Here is a 16,236-nt window from a genome sequence, read left to right as displayed (position 1 = left end):
CGCTACTCAGTGTATTTCAGTAGATCTGACTGTTCTGCTCCCCACTGAATCCTCTTACCACCCCCACCTCTGGCCTGTACCCCAGTTCTCATATGCATAAATAAATAAAATAAATCTTTAAAAAATGACATAAATTAGAGAAATCCAGCTAGTAGCAATTATGGTTGTGTGAAAGTGTTCATGGCACGGAAATCAAGAGGAGGTGAGTTGTTCAGCATATAATTAGGAGCAGAATCTACCGGGCTGTAAGCACATGGATCTGGTGGTGAGAAAGAAGAGAAATAAATTAAGTTTGTAGGTAGGTTTAGATGATTGTATCAATAATTTTAAACGAAGGGTGATTTTGGCCCCTATAGGACTTTGGGCAATGATAAGGGACATTTTTTGGTTGTCTCACTGGAATTGGGGGTGGGCGAGGGGAGAGCAAGGGAAGGCTTGCTAGTGCCATCTAGTGGATAGAGACCAGGGGTGCAGCTGAACATCTTGGCGTGCATCGCACAACTTCCCACCACAAAGAATGATCTCGCCCAACTCTCGTTAGTGCTGGGGTTGCAAAATCAACCTCACTGGAAACATCTGAGAGGGCACCAAACATAGCAAAGGAAGTGATGTATCTGGTTTTTGGTTTTTGTTGATTTATAGAACATGTTTGCATCGAATGGAAACAGAAATGGTGAAGTGTTGAAAAAATCAGGGTCGCAGGCGCGCTGTTTACTCCCTCTACAGGAAAAGTATGAAAATGGGTCTTTTTGTAATTCTTAAGTCTTCGTTCTCTAAACGATCATTTAAGGATATGCCGGTGACAGGACTAGTGACACAGACGGTGGTTGTGACTGCAGCAGGAGATAAGGACATAGGATGCAACTTAAACTAATCAAGTCTCACACATCTGCAAAAACATGTCAAAACAACTATTATATATAGATTTCCCAGAGGAACCGGGAGAACTCACACGCTTTTGGAGGACACAAAATTTGCTTTGTCCTGTCAACATCCAGGAACTGTGAACACACAGGTCTCAAAGATGCCCTCCTGTCCAGAATCCCTCCTCTTCCTTCTGCCCCTTGCCCTGAGGTGACAGTACATGCCAGCATGGCTGCAGGAACTACAGAGTCTAAAATCCTGGGGCCTGGAGGAGGAAAAACTTCAGGAAGCAGGAAAGGTACCTTGTGCCTCCACTTGCCCACAGAATGAGGTGGGAACTCAGAAGGTCAAGACCCCAAGGTCATAGGTAGAAGAGAATGTAATGTCCAGCAGAAGCTCCTTACACAGGAAGAGAAATGATCTGAAGGAAGCCTTTTGCTTGGTGGGTTGGTTTGTGTTAATTTATTCAGTAAAGAAAAGTTATAAACAGGTCACCTTTTGTGGGAGTTTACCAAGGCCCCTTCTCCTTGTGGATTTCCTCATGATCAATGAGAGTTTTGGACCCCAGGTTCACAGGGGTCTCTACAAAGTCATATTTTCTTCCTTTATTCTGAGAACAAGTTTAAAACTTGGTTCTTAATGAGAGAGAGCTTGGCAGGACCTTCTTGGATGTTACATTAAGGTGTAGGTAATTTCACTCTATGCCTTTTCTCCTAACTCGGGACTTGTTAGATTTCTCACTTGGTTCCTATTGAGGTTTCTGTTTCATCAGTTTTGCCCTTTGTCCTGAACTTACATGGTCAGAAACGCACACAGATTTTGCTTGTAGCACAAAGAAAAGGGCAGATATGAATGAATGTTTTACCCAGGACATGTTCTCTGAGAGAGCAGGGAGGGTGAACACTGATCATCTAATGAGGTACCTCACTCTCAGGAATTTTATTACAAAAATGAGATAGTACATTAAATGGTGGACTGAGACTCTTCAAGCTTTCATTCTCCCTCCACAGAAATACTGAAAAATCAACCAAGAAGCTCAAGAAAATCAACTATGTGGAAAACAGGTAAAGGTTAACAGCAATCAAGAAAATTTTCTTTCTTGTGCTGGAGCTTTAATCTGGAAAACAGGCTTCAGGTTTACAACACAACTAGAAGCTCTGAGATGCTCTCAGGGTACATAGAGCTATCAACCTTGCACTCTCCTGTGACCTTGCCATAGCTCTTCCAGAAAGAGTTTACACTCGCCTGGAGCCCCAACTCCTGCAACTGTCACTGAAAGGACACTTCCAGATCACCTGGCCTGGAGGGTATCAGGGTATACAATTGTGGCTCCACAGGACTTGTATATTTGCACACATTAAAAACTGCTGCCTAAGAATCTGGCTTTCAATTGACCTAAAACTAGGTGCTAGCTGATATCACTTCCTTTGGGAGAGTGACAGGTCTTGGCACACCTTTAATATCTGGGACCTACTAAGAATAAATAAGGTTGCTTAGACCATCACAAAGGTTGGACAACCAAGAGCAAGGGCAAAGTTAAAGGATAAGGTTTATCTTCTACACAAGGCCACTCCTTCAAGACAGGAGAGGTAGCCGTTTCACTTACTACATAGAAACAATTGCTGAGAGGTGAGGAAACAGAATAATAATAATAATATGTTTCCAACATAACAAGAAAAAACCTCAGAAAAAGACCTTAATGAAGCAGATATAAGTAATATGCCTGATAAAGAGCTCAAAGTAAGGGTCATAAAGATTCTCACTGACCTCAGGAGAAGAATGAATTTACACAGTGAAAATTTCAGCCAAGATAAAATATAAGAAAATATCAAACAGAAGCCACAGAGCTGAAAATACACAGAAGCACTCAACAGCAGGTCAGATGAAGCAGAAGGATGGATGCGTGAACTAGAAGATAGGGATTGGAATTTACACAAACACAACTACGACATTTAAAAAATGATAATAATGTGTGAAAATAGTGTAAAGATCTTATGGAACAACATTGGGTAGAAATATATTTGTATTCTAGGGTTCCAAATTGGAAGGAAGAAGTAAAGTCATCATTTGCAGATGACATGATTTTATGTTTTCAATTGTGTTATTTTTATTGAGGTAACAATAGCTTACAGTATTGCCTATTAATTTGGGGGCATAGGTTCACATCTCTTTCCATGTATATTATAACACATCCACCATAAATGACTTGATTTTATATTTAGAAAACCCTAGACTCAACCCCTAATAAAGGTGGAGAATGCAAAATCAGTATACAAAATTTGTTGTATTTCTATGCACTAGTAATGAGACATCAGAAAGCACAATTAGGAAAACAATCCCATTTACCATTGCATAAAAGGGATTTAAAAAACTGCAAATGACTTTAGCCAGGAGAAAAACAACTTGTTCACTGAAAACTATAAAACAATGATGAAAACTATTAAAGAAGGCAAAACTAAATGGACAGATATTTCATGCCCATGGGTTAGAAGAACTAATATTATTAAAATATCCATATTCCCCAAAGAAATTTATAGATTTAAAGCAAGCTCTATCAAAATTACAATTACATTTTTCACAGAAACAGAACAATCCTAAACTTTGTATGGAAGAATAGAAAACCCTGAATGGTCAACACGATCTTGAGAAAGAACAAAGTTTGAGACATCATGTTCTTAATTTCAAACTATGTTACAAAACTATAGTAATCAAAATAGTATGCAATGGTGTTGCAGGTACATCTTCTTGAAAGGGGGAGGAACACTGAGTGGGTGCCCCACCTGCCTGAGGCTGATCATTAACCCAGAGCTTATATAGAAAGGAAAGGCCAGGCATGGGCTGGGGAAAGCATCACCTGTAGCCATGGCCAGCACGTCAAGCCCTGACCCCACAATGGGGCCCTCAGGTACTTCACAGATATCAGATCTCCTCCGAAACCCTGCTGATATCTCTGTTATTGTCATCTATTTCATTGTGGTGATGATCGTCGGGCTATGGGTATGTAGATTTCCAAGGGGGCTTTTAGGACGGGTGCAAGACTTGGGGGTGAAACATCTCAGGGAGAAGATGATATGGGGTGACAAAGCTAAAGGAACATTAATGGTTGTCACAGGCTTCATAGTCCTCTCAGAATCATTTTCTTGTGTATACAGAAATAATGCTAACATGAAATTAATTTATTTCTAAAAACCCCATTGTTTCAACAGAGCCAGGAGTAGGAACCTCAGAGTTACTCTGTTTTGGCACCTCTAGCACCTGGCATAATAAAGAAAGATGACATTTTTATTATCTCATGTCTTTCATTTTCCTTTGTTGTTTGCTCACTTCCTCACGGAGAGTTGCCTGCCTCCTTCAGTTTCTTTGTTCTTTTTTTGTTTTTACTAATAAGTGTGAGGCTGCAAATTTTCTTCCAAGCACAGCTCTTGTGACACTTCATTTTGCTTTCACATATGAAAATAAACAGAACAGATAAGACAGAAGTTGAGGAAGATGATTTCCAAAGGGTTCCCAGGTTTCTGGGAAACAGTGCTATACCAGAGTTTGCAGGAAAATGGTTCTTTAGGAATGCTGGGAAAGGTCATTTCCATCAGTATCTGAGGTATTTTGGGTATATTTGCTGCGAATTGACACTCACCCACTCACTTGATTTCCTTCTGCGCAGGCGATGGTGAGGACCAACCGAGGCACTGTTGGTGGCTTCTTTCTGGCTGGCCGAGACATGGTCTGGTGGACGGTGAGTAATCAGCATTTCCTGGAGCTATATTTCCTGCATGCGTTTAAGAGTAAATAAAGAAAACGTGGGGAATGAGGACAACTTCTGCTGTTTCGTTTGCCTACTTGCTGGTATCACTTTTTCCTAATCCCTGCCCCCAGGGCTCTGCCTTATCATTCCAGTAAATGACTGAGAACCCTCTAGCCTGGCATTTAAGAAGACCCAGCCCTGTTTCATATTCTTTCTCTCTGGTCCTTATTCAAGAAACTTTGGCTCCTATGCAACTCAGCACATTCCTTTGTTCTCAATCCTCAGCTGATTCTTCCTTTGTTTGGACCAGCTCCCCCTGTCTGTTCTACTTCAGCACCCAGCACATGACCTGCTTCCTCTGACAAGCCTCCCAGAGCACTCCCGCCTTTGACTGAAGGTCTAGTCCTTTGTTCTCAGCAGTTATGATAATGGCTTGAGTGTTCCCCGCCATGCTGTTGATGCTCCTGTCTCGCACTCTTGTCCAAGTGATGTCTTCCTTGCTGGGTGCTGATGTCTGGCCTCACTGGTCAGTCCCACTGCAGCAGAGTTGAGCATCCTCTCTGAATCTAGTGTCAGCACCAGGTGAAGTATACAGTGGGTGCTCAGTATATGCTACCTTCCCAGATTTATGCTGACCAAATAGTATAAAGGGAAGTGGAAACTGGGAAATGGCCTGGGTGGTTGAAGCAGAGCACTGCAAGCTTGAGGTGGGTTGCTATTTGGAATGTCCAATGTGGCACTGCCTTTGTAGGACCATTCTCGTAAACCATCAAGTCTTAACCAATATGACAGCCACACATCAGCTCACTCTCCTGTCCCTGCCTGCCCCAATGTCTGAGGGAAAAGGTGATTTTAGAGAGGACTGAAAAGTTGGGAACAGGAGATTAGGGGACTCCACACCCCAATTCTGTTCTGTTAGAACAAGTGCTGATCATACCTGCTCAAGAGATCTCTCTTGATATCAGTGACTTCAGAGCAGTAGACAACGTGATGGGAAGGGACATGGATGAGAAGAGGGTCCTTAGGGCTAGAAGGATAGAAGGGATCCCTCCTACTGAGTTCTGGTGCCTTGAGGCTGACTGAAGGAGCAGGTGGAGGTCTGGACAGTCTCAACTCAGAGCATGCAGGTAGTGAGCCTGGCGTCCTAAGGCAGGGGTCAGTCTGTTTTTCCAACAAGGATCAAATTATAAGCATTTTAGAGTTTATGGGCCATGCAATTTGTTGCAACACACAATCCCAGCATTGTTTCACAGAAGCAGCCACAGACAATATAGAAAACCAACGAGTGTAGCTGTGTTCCAATGAAACTGCTTGATACTGAAATTTGAATTTCACACAACTTGCATGTCACAAGCTCATTATTCATAAGCTTTTTAACCCTTTCCTAAACAATAAAAATATAAAACCTTCTTAGCTAACAACTATACAAAAACTGGTGACTCGCTAGATTTACTCCATGTGCTACAGTTTGCTAACGGCTGCCTTGAGGAGTGGTGATGGAAACAGCGCAACGTTTACCTCTTTTCAATAAGTGTGACTTGGTTCTACCTCTGATCCTCATGTCTGTTCTTGTGGATTCCAGATGGGCGCCTCGCTCTTTGCCAGTAACATCGGCAGTGGCCACTTCGTGGGCCTGGCTGGGACTGGAGCAGCTACAGGAGTCGCCACTGTAACATTTGAATGGAATGTAAGTGACATCAGAGGCTTCTTCCTTAAAATCAAAACTCTATCCAGACATGTTTTCATGGCAGTCTGTAGGAGATGTTTCCTTCCCTAACCCATCCTTGTTTGACCTTCAGAGTCTTCCCTGTGTGGTCCCATTCGGCCTGGGCTATTCCAGTCACATTATCACTCACCTCTGAGATTTCCTTCAAGCAGCTATTCCCACTAGGAATGTAATTTCTATGTCAGTCAATCCACACTTTCACTTGACCTCTTTGATTATTTTAGCTCTCATTTCTATCTCTCTGCCTTGACCTATGACACAGAGTGTCCAGCCCTGAATTAGATGCAGGGAATAAAAAATATATCTATAAAAGCAAAGGTCTCTAAGAGCCTCCTAGTGGCCTAGGGGCTACGTCTCAGCACTATCACCCCAAAGACCTGAGTTCGATCCCTTGTCAGGGAGTTAACCCACAGATGGCACAGCAGACCTCTCCTGTCTCACCCGCTGCTCCCCTTAGCAGTGTATTTCAGTAGATCCACCTGTTTGTTCTGCTCCCCACTCTGTCTCCAATAAATCCTTTAACCCCCCACACCTCTGACCTATACCCCAGTTCTTCTACAAAAAATAAAAGCAATGGTCTCTCCTTTTTTTTTTTTTTTTTTTTTTTTTAAATATTAAATTTTATTTTTATATTCCCCCATACAATTGCAAACGCCCCATTCTGACCCCAATCCTTCCCCTCCCGCCCCCACCCCCCAAAAGGTGTCTCTGGTTCATAGTTTTTTGTTGATTTTGATTTTCACTTTCTTATATTCATTTTCCTGGTCCCTTATTTAAGTTTTCTAGATTCCTGCTATGAGTGAGACCATCCGGTATTTTTCTTTTTCTTTTTGGCTTATTTCGCTGAGCATGATCCCTTCCAGTGCCATCCATGTTGCTGCAAATTGCATGTGTTTATCTTTTTTGAATGCTGAGTAATATTCCATGGTATATATGTACCACATCTTCTTGATCCAGTCATCTATTTTTGGGCATTTGGGTTGTTTCCAAAGCTTAGCTATTGTAAACAGTGCTGCTATAAACATAGGAGTGCAGGTGCTCTTTGGAATTGATGTTTCTGTGTCCTTTGGGTAAATACCTAGGAGTGGAATTGCTGGATCATATGGAAGCTCTATGTTTAGTAGGTCCAGAAATCTCCACACAGCTCTCCATAGTGGTTGGACCAGTTTGCACTCCCACCAACAGTGCACAAGAGTTCCTTTTTCTCCACATCCTCGCCAACATTTGTTGTTGCTAGTTTTTTTAATATGTGCCATTCTCACTGGTGTGAGATGGTATCTCATGGTAGTTTTGATTTGCATTTCCCTGATTACAAGTGATGTTGAACATTTTTTCATATGTCTGTTGGCCATTTGCATTTCCTCTTCAGAGAAGTTTCTTTTTAGCTCTTCTGCCCATTTTTTGACTGGATTATTTTCTTTGTTGTTGCTGAGTCTCATCAGCTCTTTGCAGATTTTTGTGATCAGTCCTTTATCATTAGTGTTGGGTGCAAAAATGTTCTCCCAGTTGGTGGGGTTTCTCTTTGTTTTTGTTATTGTCTCTTTTGCTGTGCAGAAGCTCTTTAATTTGATGTAGTCCCAGCTGTTTATCTTTCTCTTCACTATCACTGCTTTGGGTGATGTGTCTGTAAAGATGTCTTTGATGTGCAAATCACGTAGTGTTTCGCCTATATTTCCTTCTATGTATTTTATGGTTTCAGGTCTTATGTCTAGTTCTTTAATCCATTTTGAGTTGATTTTTGTGTATGGTGTGAGGTAGTGGTCAAGCTTCATTCTTTTGCATGTAGCGACCCAGTTTTCCCAGCACCATTTATTGAACAAACTTTCTTTGCTCCAATGCATAGTCTTTGCTCCTTTGTCAAAGATTAGTTGACCATAAATCTGTGGGTTTATTTCTGGATTTTCTATTCGATTCCATTGGTCTGTATGTCTGTTCTTGTTCCAATACCATGCAGTTTTGATGATTATGGCTTTGTAGTATAGTTGAAGTCTGGGAGTGTGATGCCTCCATTTCCTTCTTTTTTTTTCAGTAGAGCTTTGGCTATTCGGGGTTTTTGGTGATTCCATATGAATTTCATCAATAATTGTTCTATTTCTTTGAAGAATGCCATTGAGATTTTGATTGGAATAGCATTGAATCTGTATATTGCTTTTGGTAGGATGGCCATTTTAATAATGTTTATTCTTCCAATCCATGAGCAGGGGATGTCTTTCCATTTCTTTGTGTCTTCTTCTATTTCTTTTAACAGTGTTTTATAGTTTTCTTTGTATAGGTCCTTTACCTCTTTTGTTAGATTTATTCCCAAATATTTGATTTTTTTTGTTTCGATAATAAAAGGGGTGGTTTTTTTGATTTCTTCTTCTTCAGATTTATTGTTTGTGTATAGGAAGGCTACTGACTTTTGCGTGTTGATTTTGTATCCTGCCACTTTACTGAATTGATTGATGAGTTGAATTAGTTTTTCTGTGGAGATTTTGGGGTTCTCTATGTATATTATCATATCATCTGCAAATAGTGATAGTTTGACTTCTTCTTTTCCTATTTGGATTCCTTGGATGTCTTTCTCTTGTCTTATTGCTCTGGCTAGGACTTCCAGTATTATATTGAAAAGCAGTGGTGAGAGTGGACATCCTTGTCTTGTTCCAGATCTTAATGGAATTGCTTTCAGCTTTTCACCATTGAGAATGATACTGGCTGTTGGCTTGTCATAGATGGCCTTTATGATGTTGAGGTATGTTCCTTGTATCCCAAGAATTTCAAGGGCTTTTATCATGAATGGGTGTTGCACTTTGTCGAAAGCTTTCTCAGCATCTATTGATATTATCATATGGTTTTTATATTTCTTTTTGTTGATGTGTTGGATAACGTTGATTGATTTTCGGATGTTAAACCATCCTTGTGCCCCTGGAATGAATCCAACTTGGTCGTGGTGAATTATCTTATGGATACATTGTTGGATTCTGATAGCTAAAATTTTATTGAGGATTTTTGCATCAGTGTTCATTAGGGAGATTGGCCTATAGTTTTCCTTTTTTGTGTTGTCCTTATTCGGTTTTGGTATTAGTGTAATATTGGCTTCATAGAACGTGTTTGGTATTGTCCCTTCCTTCTCAATTTTTTGGAAGAGTTTGTGAAGGATAGGCACTAATTCGTCTCTGAATGTTTGGTAGAATTCATTTGTAAATCCATCAGGCCCTGGGCTTTTGTTTTTGGGGAGGTTTTTAATTACCATTTCAATTTCGCTGCTTGTAATTGGTCTGTTTAGGTGTTCTATTTCTTCTTTATCTAGCTTTGGGTGATTGTAGAGTTGTAGGAATTTGTCCATCTCCTCTAGATTGTTGAACTTGTTTCCATATAACTGTTCATAGTAGTTGCTGATTATTCTTTTGATTTCTGCTGTGTCCGTTGTGATTTCTCCTCTTTCATTTATGATTCTGTGTATTTGTGCTTTCTCCCTTTTTTCCTTTGTGAGCCTGGCTAGGGTTTGTCTATTTTATTTATTTTTCAAAGAACCAGCTCTTGGTTTCATTGATCTTTTGGATTGTTTTTTTAGTTTCAATTTCATTTATTTCTGCTTTGGTTTTTATTATTTCTTTTCTTCTACTGGTTCTGGGGTTTTTTTGTTGTTCTTTTTCTAGATCTTTGAGCTTCGAGATTAGGTTGTTTCTTTGAGTTCTTTCTTGTTTTTTGATGTGAGCTTCTATTGCTATATATTTTCCTCTTATTACTGCTTTTGCTGCATCCCATACATTTAGGATATTGGTGTCCTCCTTGTCATTCAATTCAAAGAATTTTTTAATTTCTTCTTTGATCTCCTCGTTAGTCCAGTGGTCTTCCAGTAGTGTGGCTTTTAATCTCCATGAGGTAGGATAGTTCCTTGCCTTCTTTTTGATTTATTTCTAGTTTGATGCCTTCGTGGTCAGAAAAGATGGTTGGTATGATTTCAATCTTGGTGTATCTGTTGATGTTTGTCTTGTGCCCCAGTATGTGATCGATCCTGGAGAATGATCCGTGTGCGCTTGAGAAAAATGTGTACTCCGTTTTTTTTGGGTTTAGTGTTCTATAGATGTCTGTTAAGCCCAAATGCTCTAGGTCCTTATTTAGAGCTTTAGTTTCTTTACTTATTTTTGTCTTGTTGATCTATCCATTGTTGATAGTGGTGTGTTGAAGTCTCCCACTACATATGTGTTTTCTCTGATGTCTGTTTTCAGAGAGGACAACAGTTGTCTGATATATTTTGGTGCTCTTTCGTTTGGTGAGTATATGTTAATGAGTGTTATTTCTTCTTGAAGTATTGTCCCCTTAATCATAATGTAGTGACCATTGGGGTCTCTTTTTATTTTTTTGAGTTTGAAGTCTGTTTTATCTGATATAAGTATAGCTGTTCCTGCTTTCTTTTTTGGCCCATTTGCTTGTAGGATTGTTTTCCATCCTTTGACTTTGAGCCTATTTTTATCTTTTGTAGCTAAATGTGTTTCCTGGAGACAGCAAAAGGTTGGGTTTTGTTTCTTAATCCAGGCTGCAACTCTGTGTCTTTTATTGAAGAGTTTAGTCCATTTACATTTAGAGTTAATATTGATATGTTAGCATCTGTATTTGCCATTATGTTTGTCTTCCTTTATTTATTTATCTTTTAATAACTTTTTTTTTTTCTTTTTTGTCTTCTTTCGTTGTTATTCGTCCCTCTGAGGTTCTGGCTTTAGGATTCCTTGTAGTATTTTTTGGAGTGGGGGTTTAGTCGCAATGAAATTCCGGAGTTTCTCTTTGTCTGGGAAGGTCCATATTCTTTCTTCATGGAGGAAAGAGAGCTTGCGGGATAGAGTATTCTTGGTTGGCATCTGTTTTCTTGGAGTCTGTTGACTATGTCCCTCCACTCTCTCCTTGCCCGTAGTGTTTCTTCAGAGAAGTCTGATGTCAGCCTGATTGGTTTTCCTTTGAATGTTATCTGTTTCTTCCCTCTTGTCAGCTTCATTATTTTTTCCTTGTCCTGGATTCTTGGAGCTTTACTATTATGTGTCTTGCTGTGTTTTTCCTTTCGTCATGGAAGTTTGGTGTTCTTCTTGCTTCTTGTATATCAATTTTCAGCTCCTTCTTCTCATTTGGAAGTTCTCTTCAATTATATCCATGAATATTTTCTCTGTTCCTACATCTCTCTCCTCTCCTTCTGGAATTCCTATAACTCTTATATTTCCTTTCCTCATGGAGTCAGATAGTTCCCGAAGTCTTTCTTCATTCTTTTTCCTTCGTACTTCTCTTTCCTTTTCTGTTTTGGTTCTTTTTATTTCTGTGTCTTCAAGATTACTTATTCGTTCTTCCATTTCATCTATTCTGCTTTCATTGCTTTTCCCAGAGTTCTTTAGTTCCTCCATTAATTCTTTGATCTCCTGCATTTCTCTTACTTCCCTCTTTAGGGACTCAATTTCCTTCTTCTGATCTATCACTTTTTTAATCATGGCAATTTTAAATTCTCTTTCTGGAAGGCTCAGAAGTTCTTCCAAGTTGCTGTCGTTGCAATCTGGGGAGTGGTTTCTTTTTGTGGTGTGCTTCTTTCCTGAGGAGTTTTTAGGTTGCGTGTGGTTCTTCTACTCCCTACTGTCTGTTTTCTAATTTGTCGTATGCGTTGGGACACTGTGTTGCTCGGACTGACTGACATCTTGGGTGAACTTCTCCGCTCCCCTCTGGCTCTTCCAGGAGCCATCTCTGTCTTCTGGGGGAGCTTTCTGCTGGTTTTAGGCAGTTTTTACTGAAGAAATGTCCCTGTTCTCAAATGGCGAAGTGGGATGCAGTCCCTGCGCCTCCGGTTTCAGGCACACTCTTCTGCGCACCCGGTCTGCCCCGGACGTGGGTGCCTGCTCCCTCTGTGGGCTCAGACTGCTGGTCGGAAGGGGCCTGGCGTGGAATAACTTCCCGGCTGGCCACTGGGTCCTCCAGAAACCTTCTGCCCTTTTCAAGCAGTCTTAAGAAATGTCCTGTTTTATAGGGTGTTAGTGACTTTTTTTTTCCTGGTCGCTAGGTGGCGCCAGAGATCTCTCCTATTGTCCTTGGGGGGCTGTTTTTCGCCTCCCCCCACCCCGTGGGACAGAGAACAGAGCGGGAATGGTAGGGTACACCTCAACAGCTTTGGGGTGCTGTGTCTGCCTTGTGCCCCACCGTCGTGGAGAACCCACGCCCCGAATTTTCGTGCCCCGGGTCTCAGTTCAAAGCCCTCAGTTCCAGGACGCGGGCTGTAGCCCAGTTCAGTGGCGCGGGAATGGCGCCTTTTGCACAGCTCCCGTGCCTGGGCGCCTGGTTCCTGCTCACTCAGGGAGGGACCTTCACCTCAGTGAGGACCTCCGTGCGTCTCCCCGCAAGCCTAGGTCGCAGGCGCGGGGACCTGGGCAGCCGCGATCCAGGTCTGCACTTGCTTTTCAAGCTCCCCGAGCGCGCCGCGTTTCCGCGCCAGCTTACGGGCAGCCTGGGCTGTGTGCGCGTCTCCCGGGGTCTTTGTTCTTCTCTAATGGCGCCAGGAGCCGTTCGCTCACCGCCGCGGCGGATCCTGCAGGGTTCGCCTCAGCTCCCGTTCACGGGGTGTGGTGGCTGCAATAGTTCCTTTCCACTCACAGTCCCGCTTGCTGCGTCGTTTGTTCTTGTGGGCCGTTTTGGTTTGTTGTTTCCTCCTCTCTGCCGGTCGGAGAGTGCCGCCTCTGTGGGCGGGGGAGGGGAGCAGGGTTCTGCGCTTCCCTCCCTTCTAGTCCTCTTTTATGGCCACTTTCTTCTTCGGGCAGTTTGCTGGAGTCACCCGTTTATCTTCCGTGTCCCAGTTCTCACTGGGACCTGCCGCTTTTCCTCCCTATTCACTTTTTTTAATGGGAGATCTTACTCGCAGCGTCTCCTCGCCGCCATGTTGCTCCGCCCCCTCCCGGTCTCTCCTTTTGAGAAGCTTATATCCCAGTGGGAGAGACAGATATAAAGATACAGACGCATCCACAGCAGTGTACATGGAGAGAAACGTGCCAGCTCTCACACTACAGGGGCAGCCGTTATAGATGATGGAGGTGGGAGATGGCACAGGTGAGGGACCTTCCTGGTGCTGATACCAGGGAAGAGAGGCCCAGGAAATAATACCAGAGTAAGGAGTGAATTAATTAGTGATAGCAGGTAGGCCCTACACTGCTTTGTGATTGAGCTCCTAGCTGTTCTACTGCCATTTCACCATAGAAGCCAGGTCCCTTAAGGAGACCCTCGGTTCTTAAGACAGGAGCCATCACCTCTCATGCACTCATGCTGCCCCCTCTCCAGCACCTGGCTGGGCATGTGGCGAATGTGCCATAAGTACTTCTGGAGTTGCCAGAGTTTTTCCTGCTCTTTTTTCTTGCTAGTGTTTGCACAAGTATAGGCATGTCTATCAGTCAGCAAGAGATGTACACGTGGAAGAAAGCTGGATTATAGTGAAAGTGTAAATAGACTTGAGATGTGACCTTAGTCATCACAAATGCCCATGCCACTCCCCTGTTGATGATTTTGCCCCTAGTTTTGCTTTTGTAGTGTCAGGGATTCCAGAATGGGGCCAGCCTCCAATGGTATGGACAAAGTGCCCTATGAACCCATGGGTGTGATTGTCAGGCAGCTGAGAGCCTGGCTCTGTTAACCTGTGACCTTGGGCTCCCTTAATCTCTATGATGTTCAAGTTACATGTCTCCTCGCGCCTCCCCCCCATATAAGAGGAATAACTGTGCCTACCATATCTGCCTCACCTGGTTGTTCTGAGAACAGATGAGTGATATGTGTGAAGACTGTTAACACTGCATGTTAGTGCATAATGCTGATTATACTATTATTTGTGGCAAGACTTGGGAAGCACTGGGAATATTCTTCTGTCCCCAAATTTCTTTCTCATTGCTTTGCACTGTATAAATTTCCTGCCATCCAAGAATAATCTCATTGGGTAAAGATTATATGAGCTTCCAGAGACCAAGCTGGGTTCAGATCCCTTATCTCCTCTCCATTTCTCCCCACACATTCTTGTCATATCCCATGCACCTCAAAGACATCTTTACAGACACATCACCCAAAGCAGTGATAGTGAAGGCAAAGATAAACAGCTGGGACTACATCAAATTAAAGAGCTTCTGCACAGCAAAAGAGACAATAACCAAAACAAAGAGACACCCCACCAACTGGGAGAACATTTTTGCACGTAACACTAATGATAAAAGACTGATCACAAAAATCTACAAAGAACTGATGAGACTCAACAAAAACAAAGAAAATAATCCAGTCAAAAAATGGGCAGAAAAGCTAAAAAAGAAACTTCTCCAAAGAGGAAATACAAATGGCCACCAGGCATATGAAAAAATGTTCAACGTCACTTGCAATCAGGGAAATGCAAATCAAAACTACAATGAGATACCATCTTACACCAGTGAGAATGGCACATATTAAAAAAACTAGCAACAACAAATGTTGTCGAGGATGTAGAGAAAAAGGAACTCTCCTGCACTGCTGGTGGGAGTGCAAACTGGTCCAACCACTATGGAGAGCTGTGTGGAGATTCCTCGACCTGCTAAAGATGGAGCTGCCATATGATCCAGCAATCCCACTCCTGGGTATTTACCCAAAGGACACAGAAACATCAATTCCAAAGAGCACCTGCACCCCTATGTTTATAGCAGCACTATTTACAATAGCTAAGCTTTGGAAACAACCTAAATTCCCAAAAATAGATGACTGGATCAAGAAGATGTGGTACATATACACCATGGAATATTACTCAGCGATCAAAAAAGATAAACTCATGCAATTTGTAGCAACATGGATGGCGCTGGAAGGGATCATGCTCAGCGAAATAAGCCAGAAAGAAAAAGAAAAATACCGGATGGTCTCACTCATAGCAGGAATCTAGAAAACCTAAATAAGGGACCAGGAAAAAGAATAACTATAAGAAAGAAAAAATCAAAATCAACAAACAACTATGAACCAGAGACACCCTATGGGGGGTGGGGAAAGGAGGGATTGAGGTCAAAATAAGGGGGTTGCAATTGTACGGGGAATATAAAAATAAAATTAAAAAAAAAGTTCCTTACAGCTGAGCAAGAGGGAGCCCATCAAGACAGTGGAATGGTTATCTTAGAAGGGAAAAAAAGCCCTGGAGCTGGTGTAGACTCCCAGGCTCTCACTGTGAAGCCTGTTGATCCAAGGTGGGAAAGAGGCCCAGCATAGTTAACACCATGTTATTTTTCAATCGAATCTTGTTTTGTATTATTTCTTTTCATTTGCATGTCCTCTCCTGTACCCTACCATGTCCATTATTGTCATATCCTCGGCCCCAGGAAACATTGGCTTCTGAGTTTTGGAAACAGAGAAATCCACAGGTGTCTGGGATTATTACATGACTGAATGGGACAGGATCCATGTAATCTCTTTTTTTTTTTTTCCACACTCAGAATTCATAGATCCACAAGTCAAGCCTCTTTAACTTTGTGCTTTTTTTTTTCTTGATATCTTGCAGTCTCTGTTCCTGTTGCTGATTCTTGGGTGGGTCTTTGTCCCCATATACATCAAGTCAGGGGTGAGTATCCATGAGTGCACTCAGCACATCTGTAAGACATTCATTTATTCACTCCTTTTTAACCTAGATACTGTCACTTGTCCCAGAATTTCCAGGCTTAGACTTACACAGATCCACTAAATGCTTCCAGATAACTGTTGGAAATGGCTGCAGTCAGCTGTCTGCTTGCTGATAACTACAAGGCTTCCCATTTTCCCATGTTCTCCCCAACTTATGGTATTTTTCCTTTGTTCTAATTTTTATCAAGTTTCTTTTTTAAATTAGGAGTAGGACATACCACAGCTATTATGACTCCCTTTCAACCAACCAACCAACCAACCAGGGCACTGCTCAGTTTCTCTGAGCCTGGCTCCTGCA

General features: G+C 42.0%; 1 protein-coding gene across 2 annotated transcripts in view; it reads left to right on the top strand.

Moving 5' to 3' along the window:
- The first annotated feature begins 3,828 nt into the window (after positions 1 to 3,828).
- The window catches only part of LOC119244872 (solute carrier family 5 member 4), a 42,937-nt gene continuing 30,529 nt past the window's right edge, over positions 3,829 to 16,236 (top strand). For both annotated transcript variants that reach the window (XM_037510973.1, XM_037510974.1), the window contains exons 1-4: positions 3,829 to 3,861; positions 4,526 to 4,597; positions 6,189 to 6,293; positions 15,820 to 15,879. In XM_037510973.1, the coding sequence (XP_037366870.1) occupies positions 3,844 to 3,861; positions 4,526 to 4,597; positions 6,189 to 6,293; positions 15,820 to 15,879 (255 nt within the window). In that variant the 5' untranslated portion in view covers positions 3,829 to 3,843. The remainder of the gene's footprint in view (positions 3,862 to 4,525; positions 4,598 to 6,188; positions 6,294 to 15,819; positions 15,880 to 16,236) is intronic.

Source organism: Talpa occidentalis, unplaced genomic scaffold, assembly GCF_014898055.3.
Source record: "Talpa occidentalis isolate TD23 unplaced genomic scaffold, MPIMG_talOcc4v2.1 talOcc4.14, whole genome shotgun sequence".
Classification (NCBI taxonomy): Eukaryota; Metazoa; Chordata; class Mammalia; order Eulipotyphla; family Talpidae; genus Talpa; species Talpa occidentalis.
Note: the sequence above shows the minus strand (reverse complement) of the source record. Positions and strands in the feature narration are given on the sequence as shown.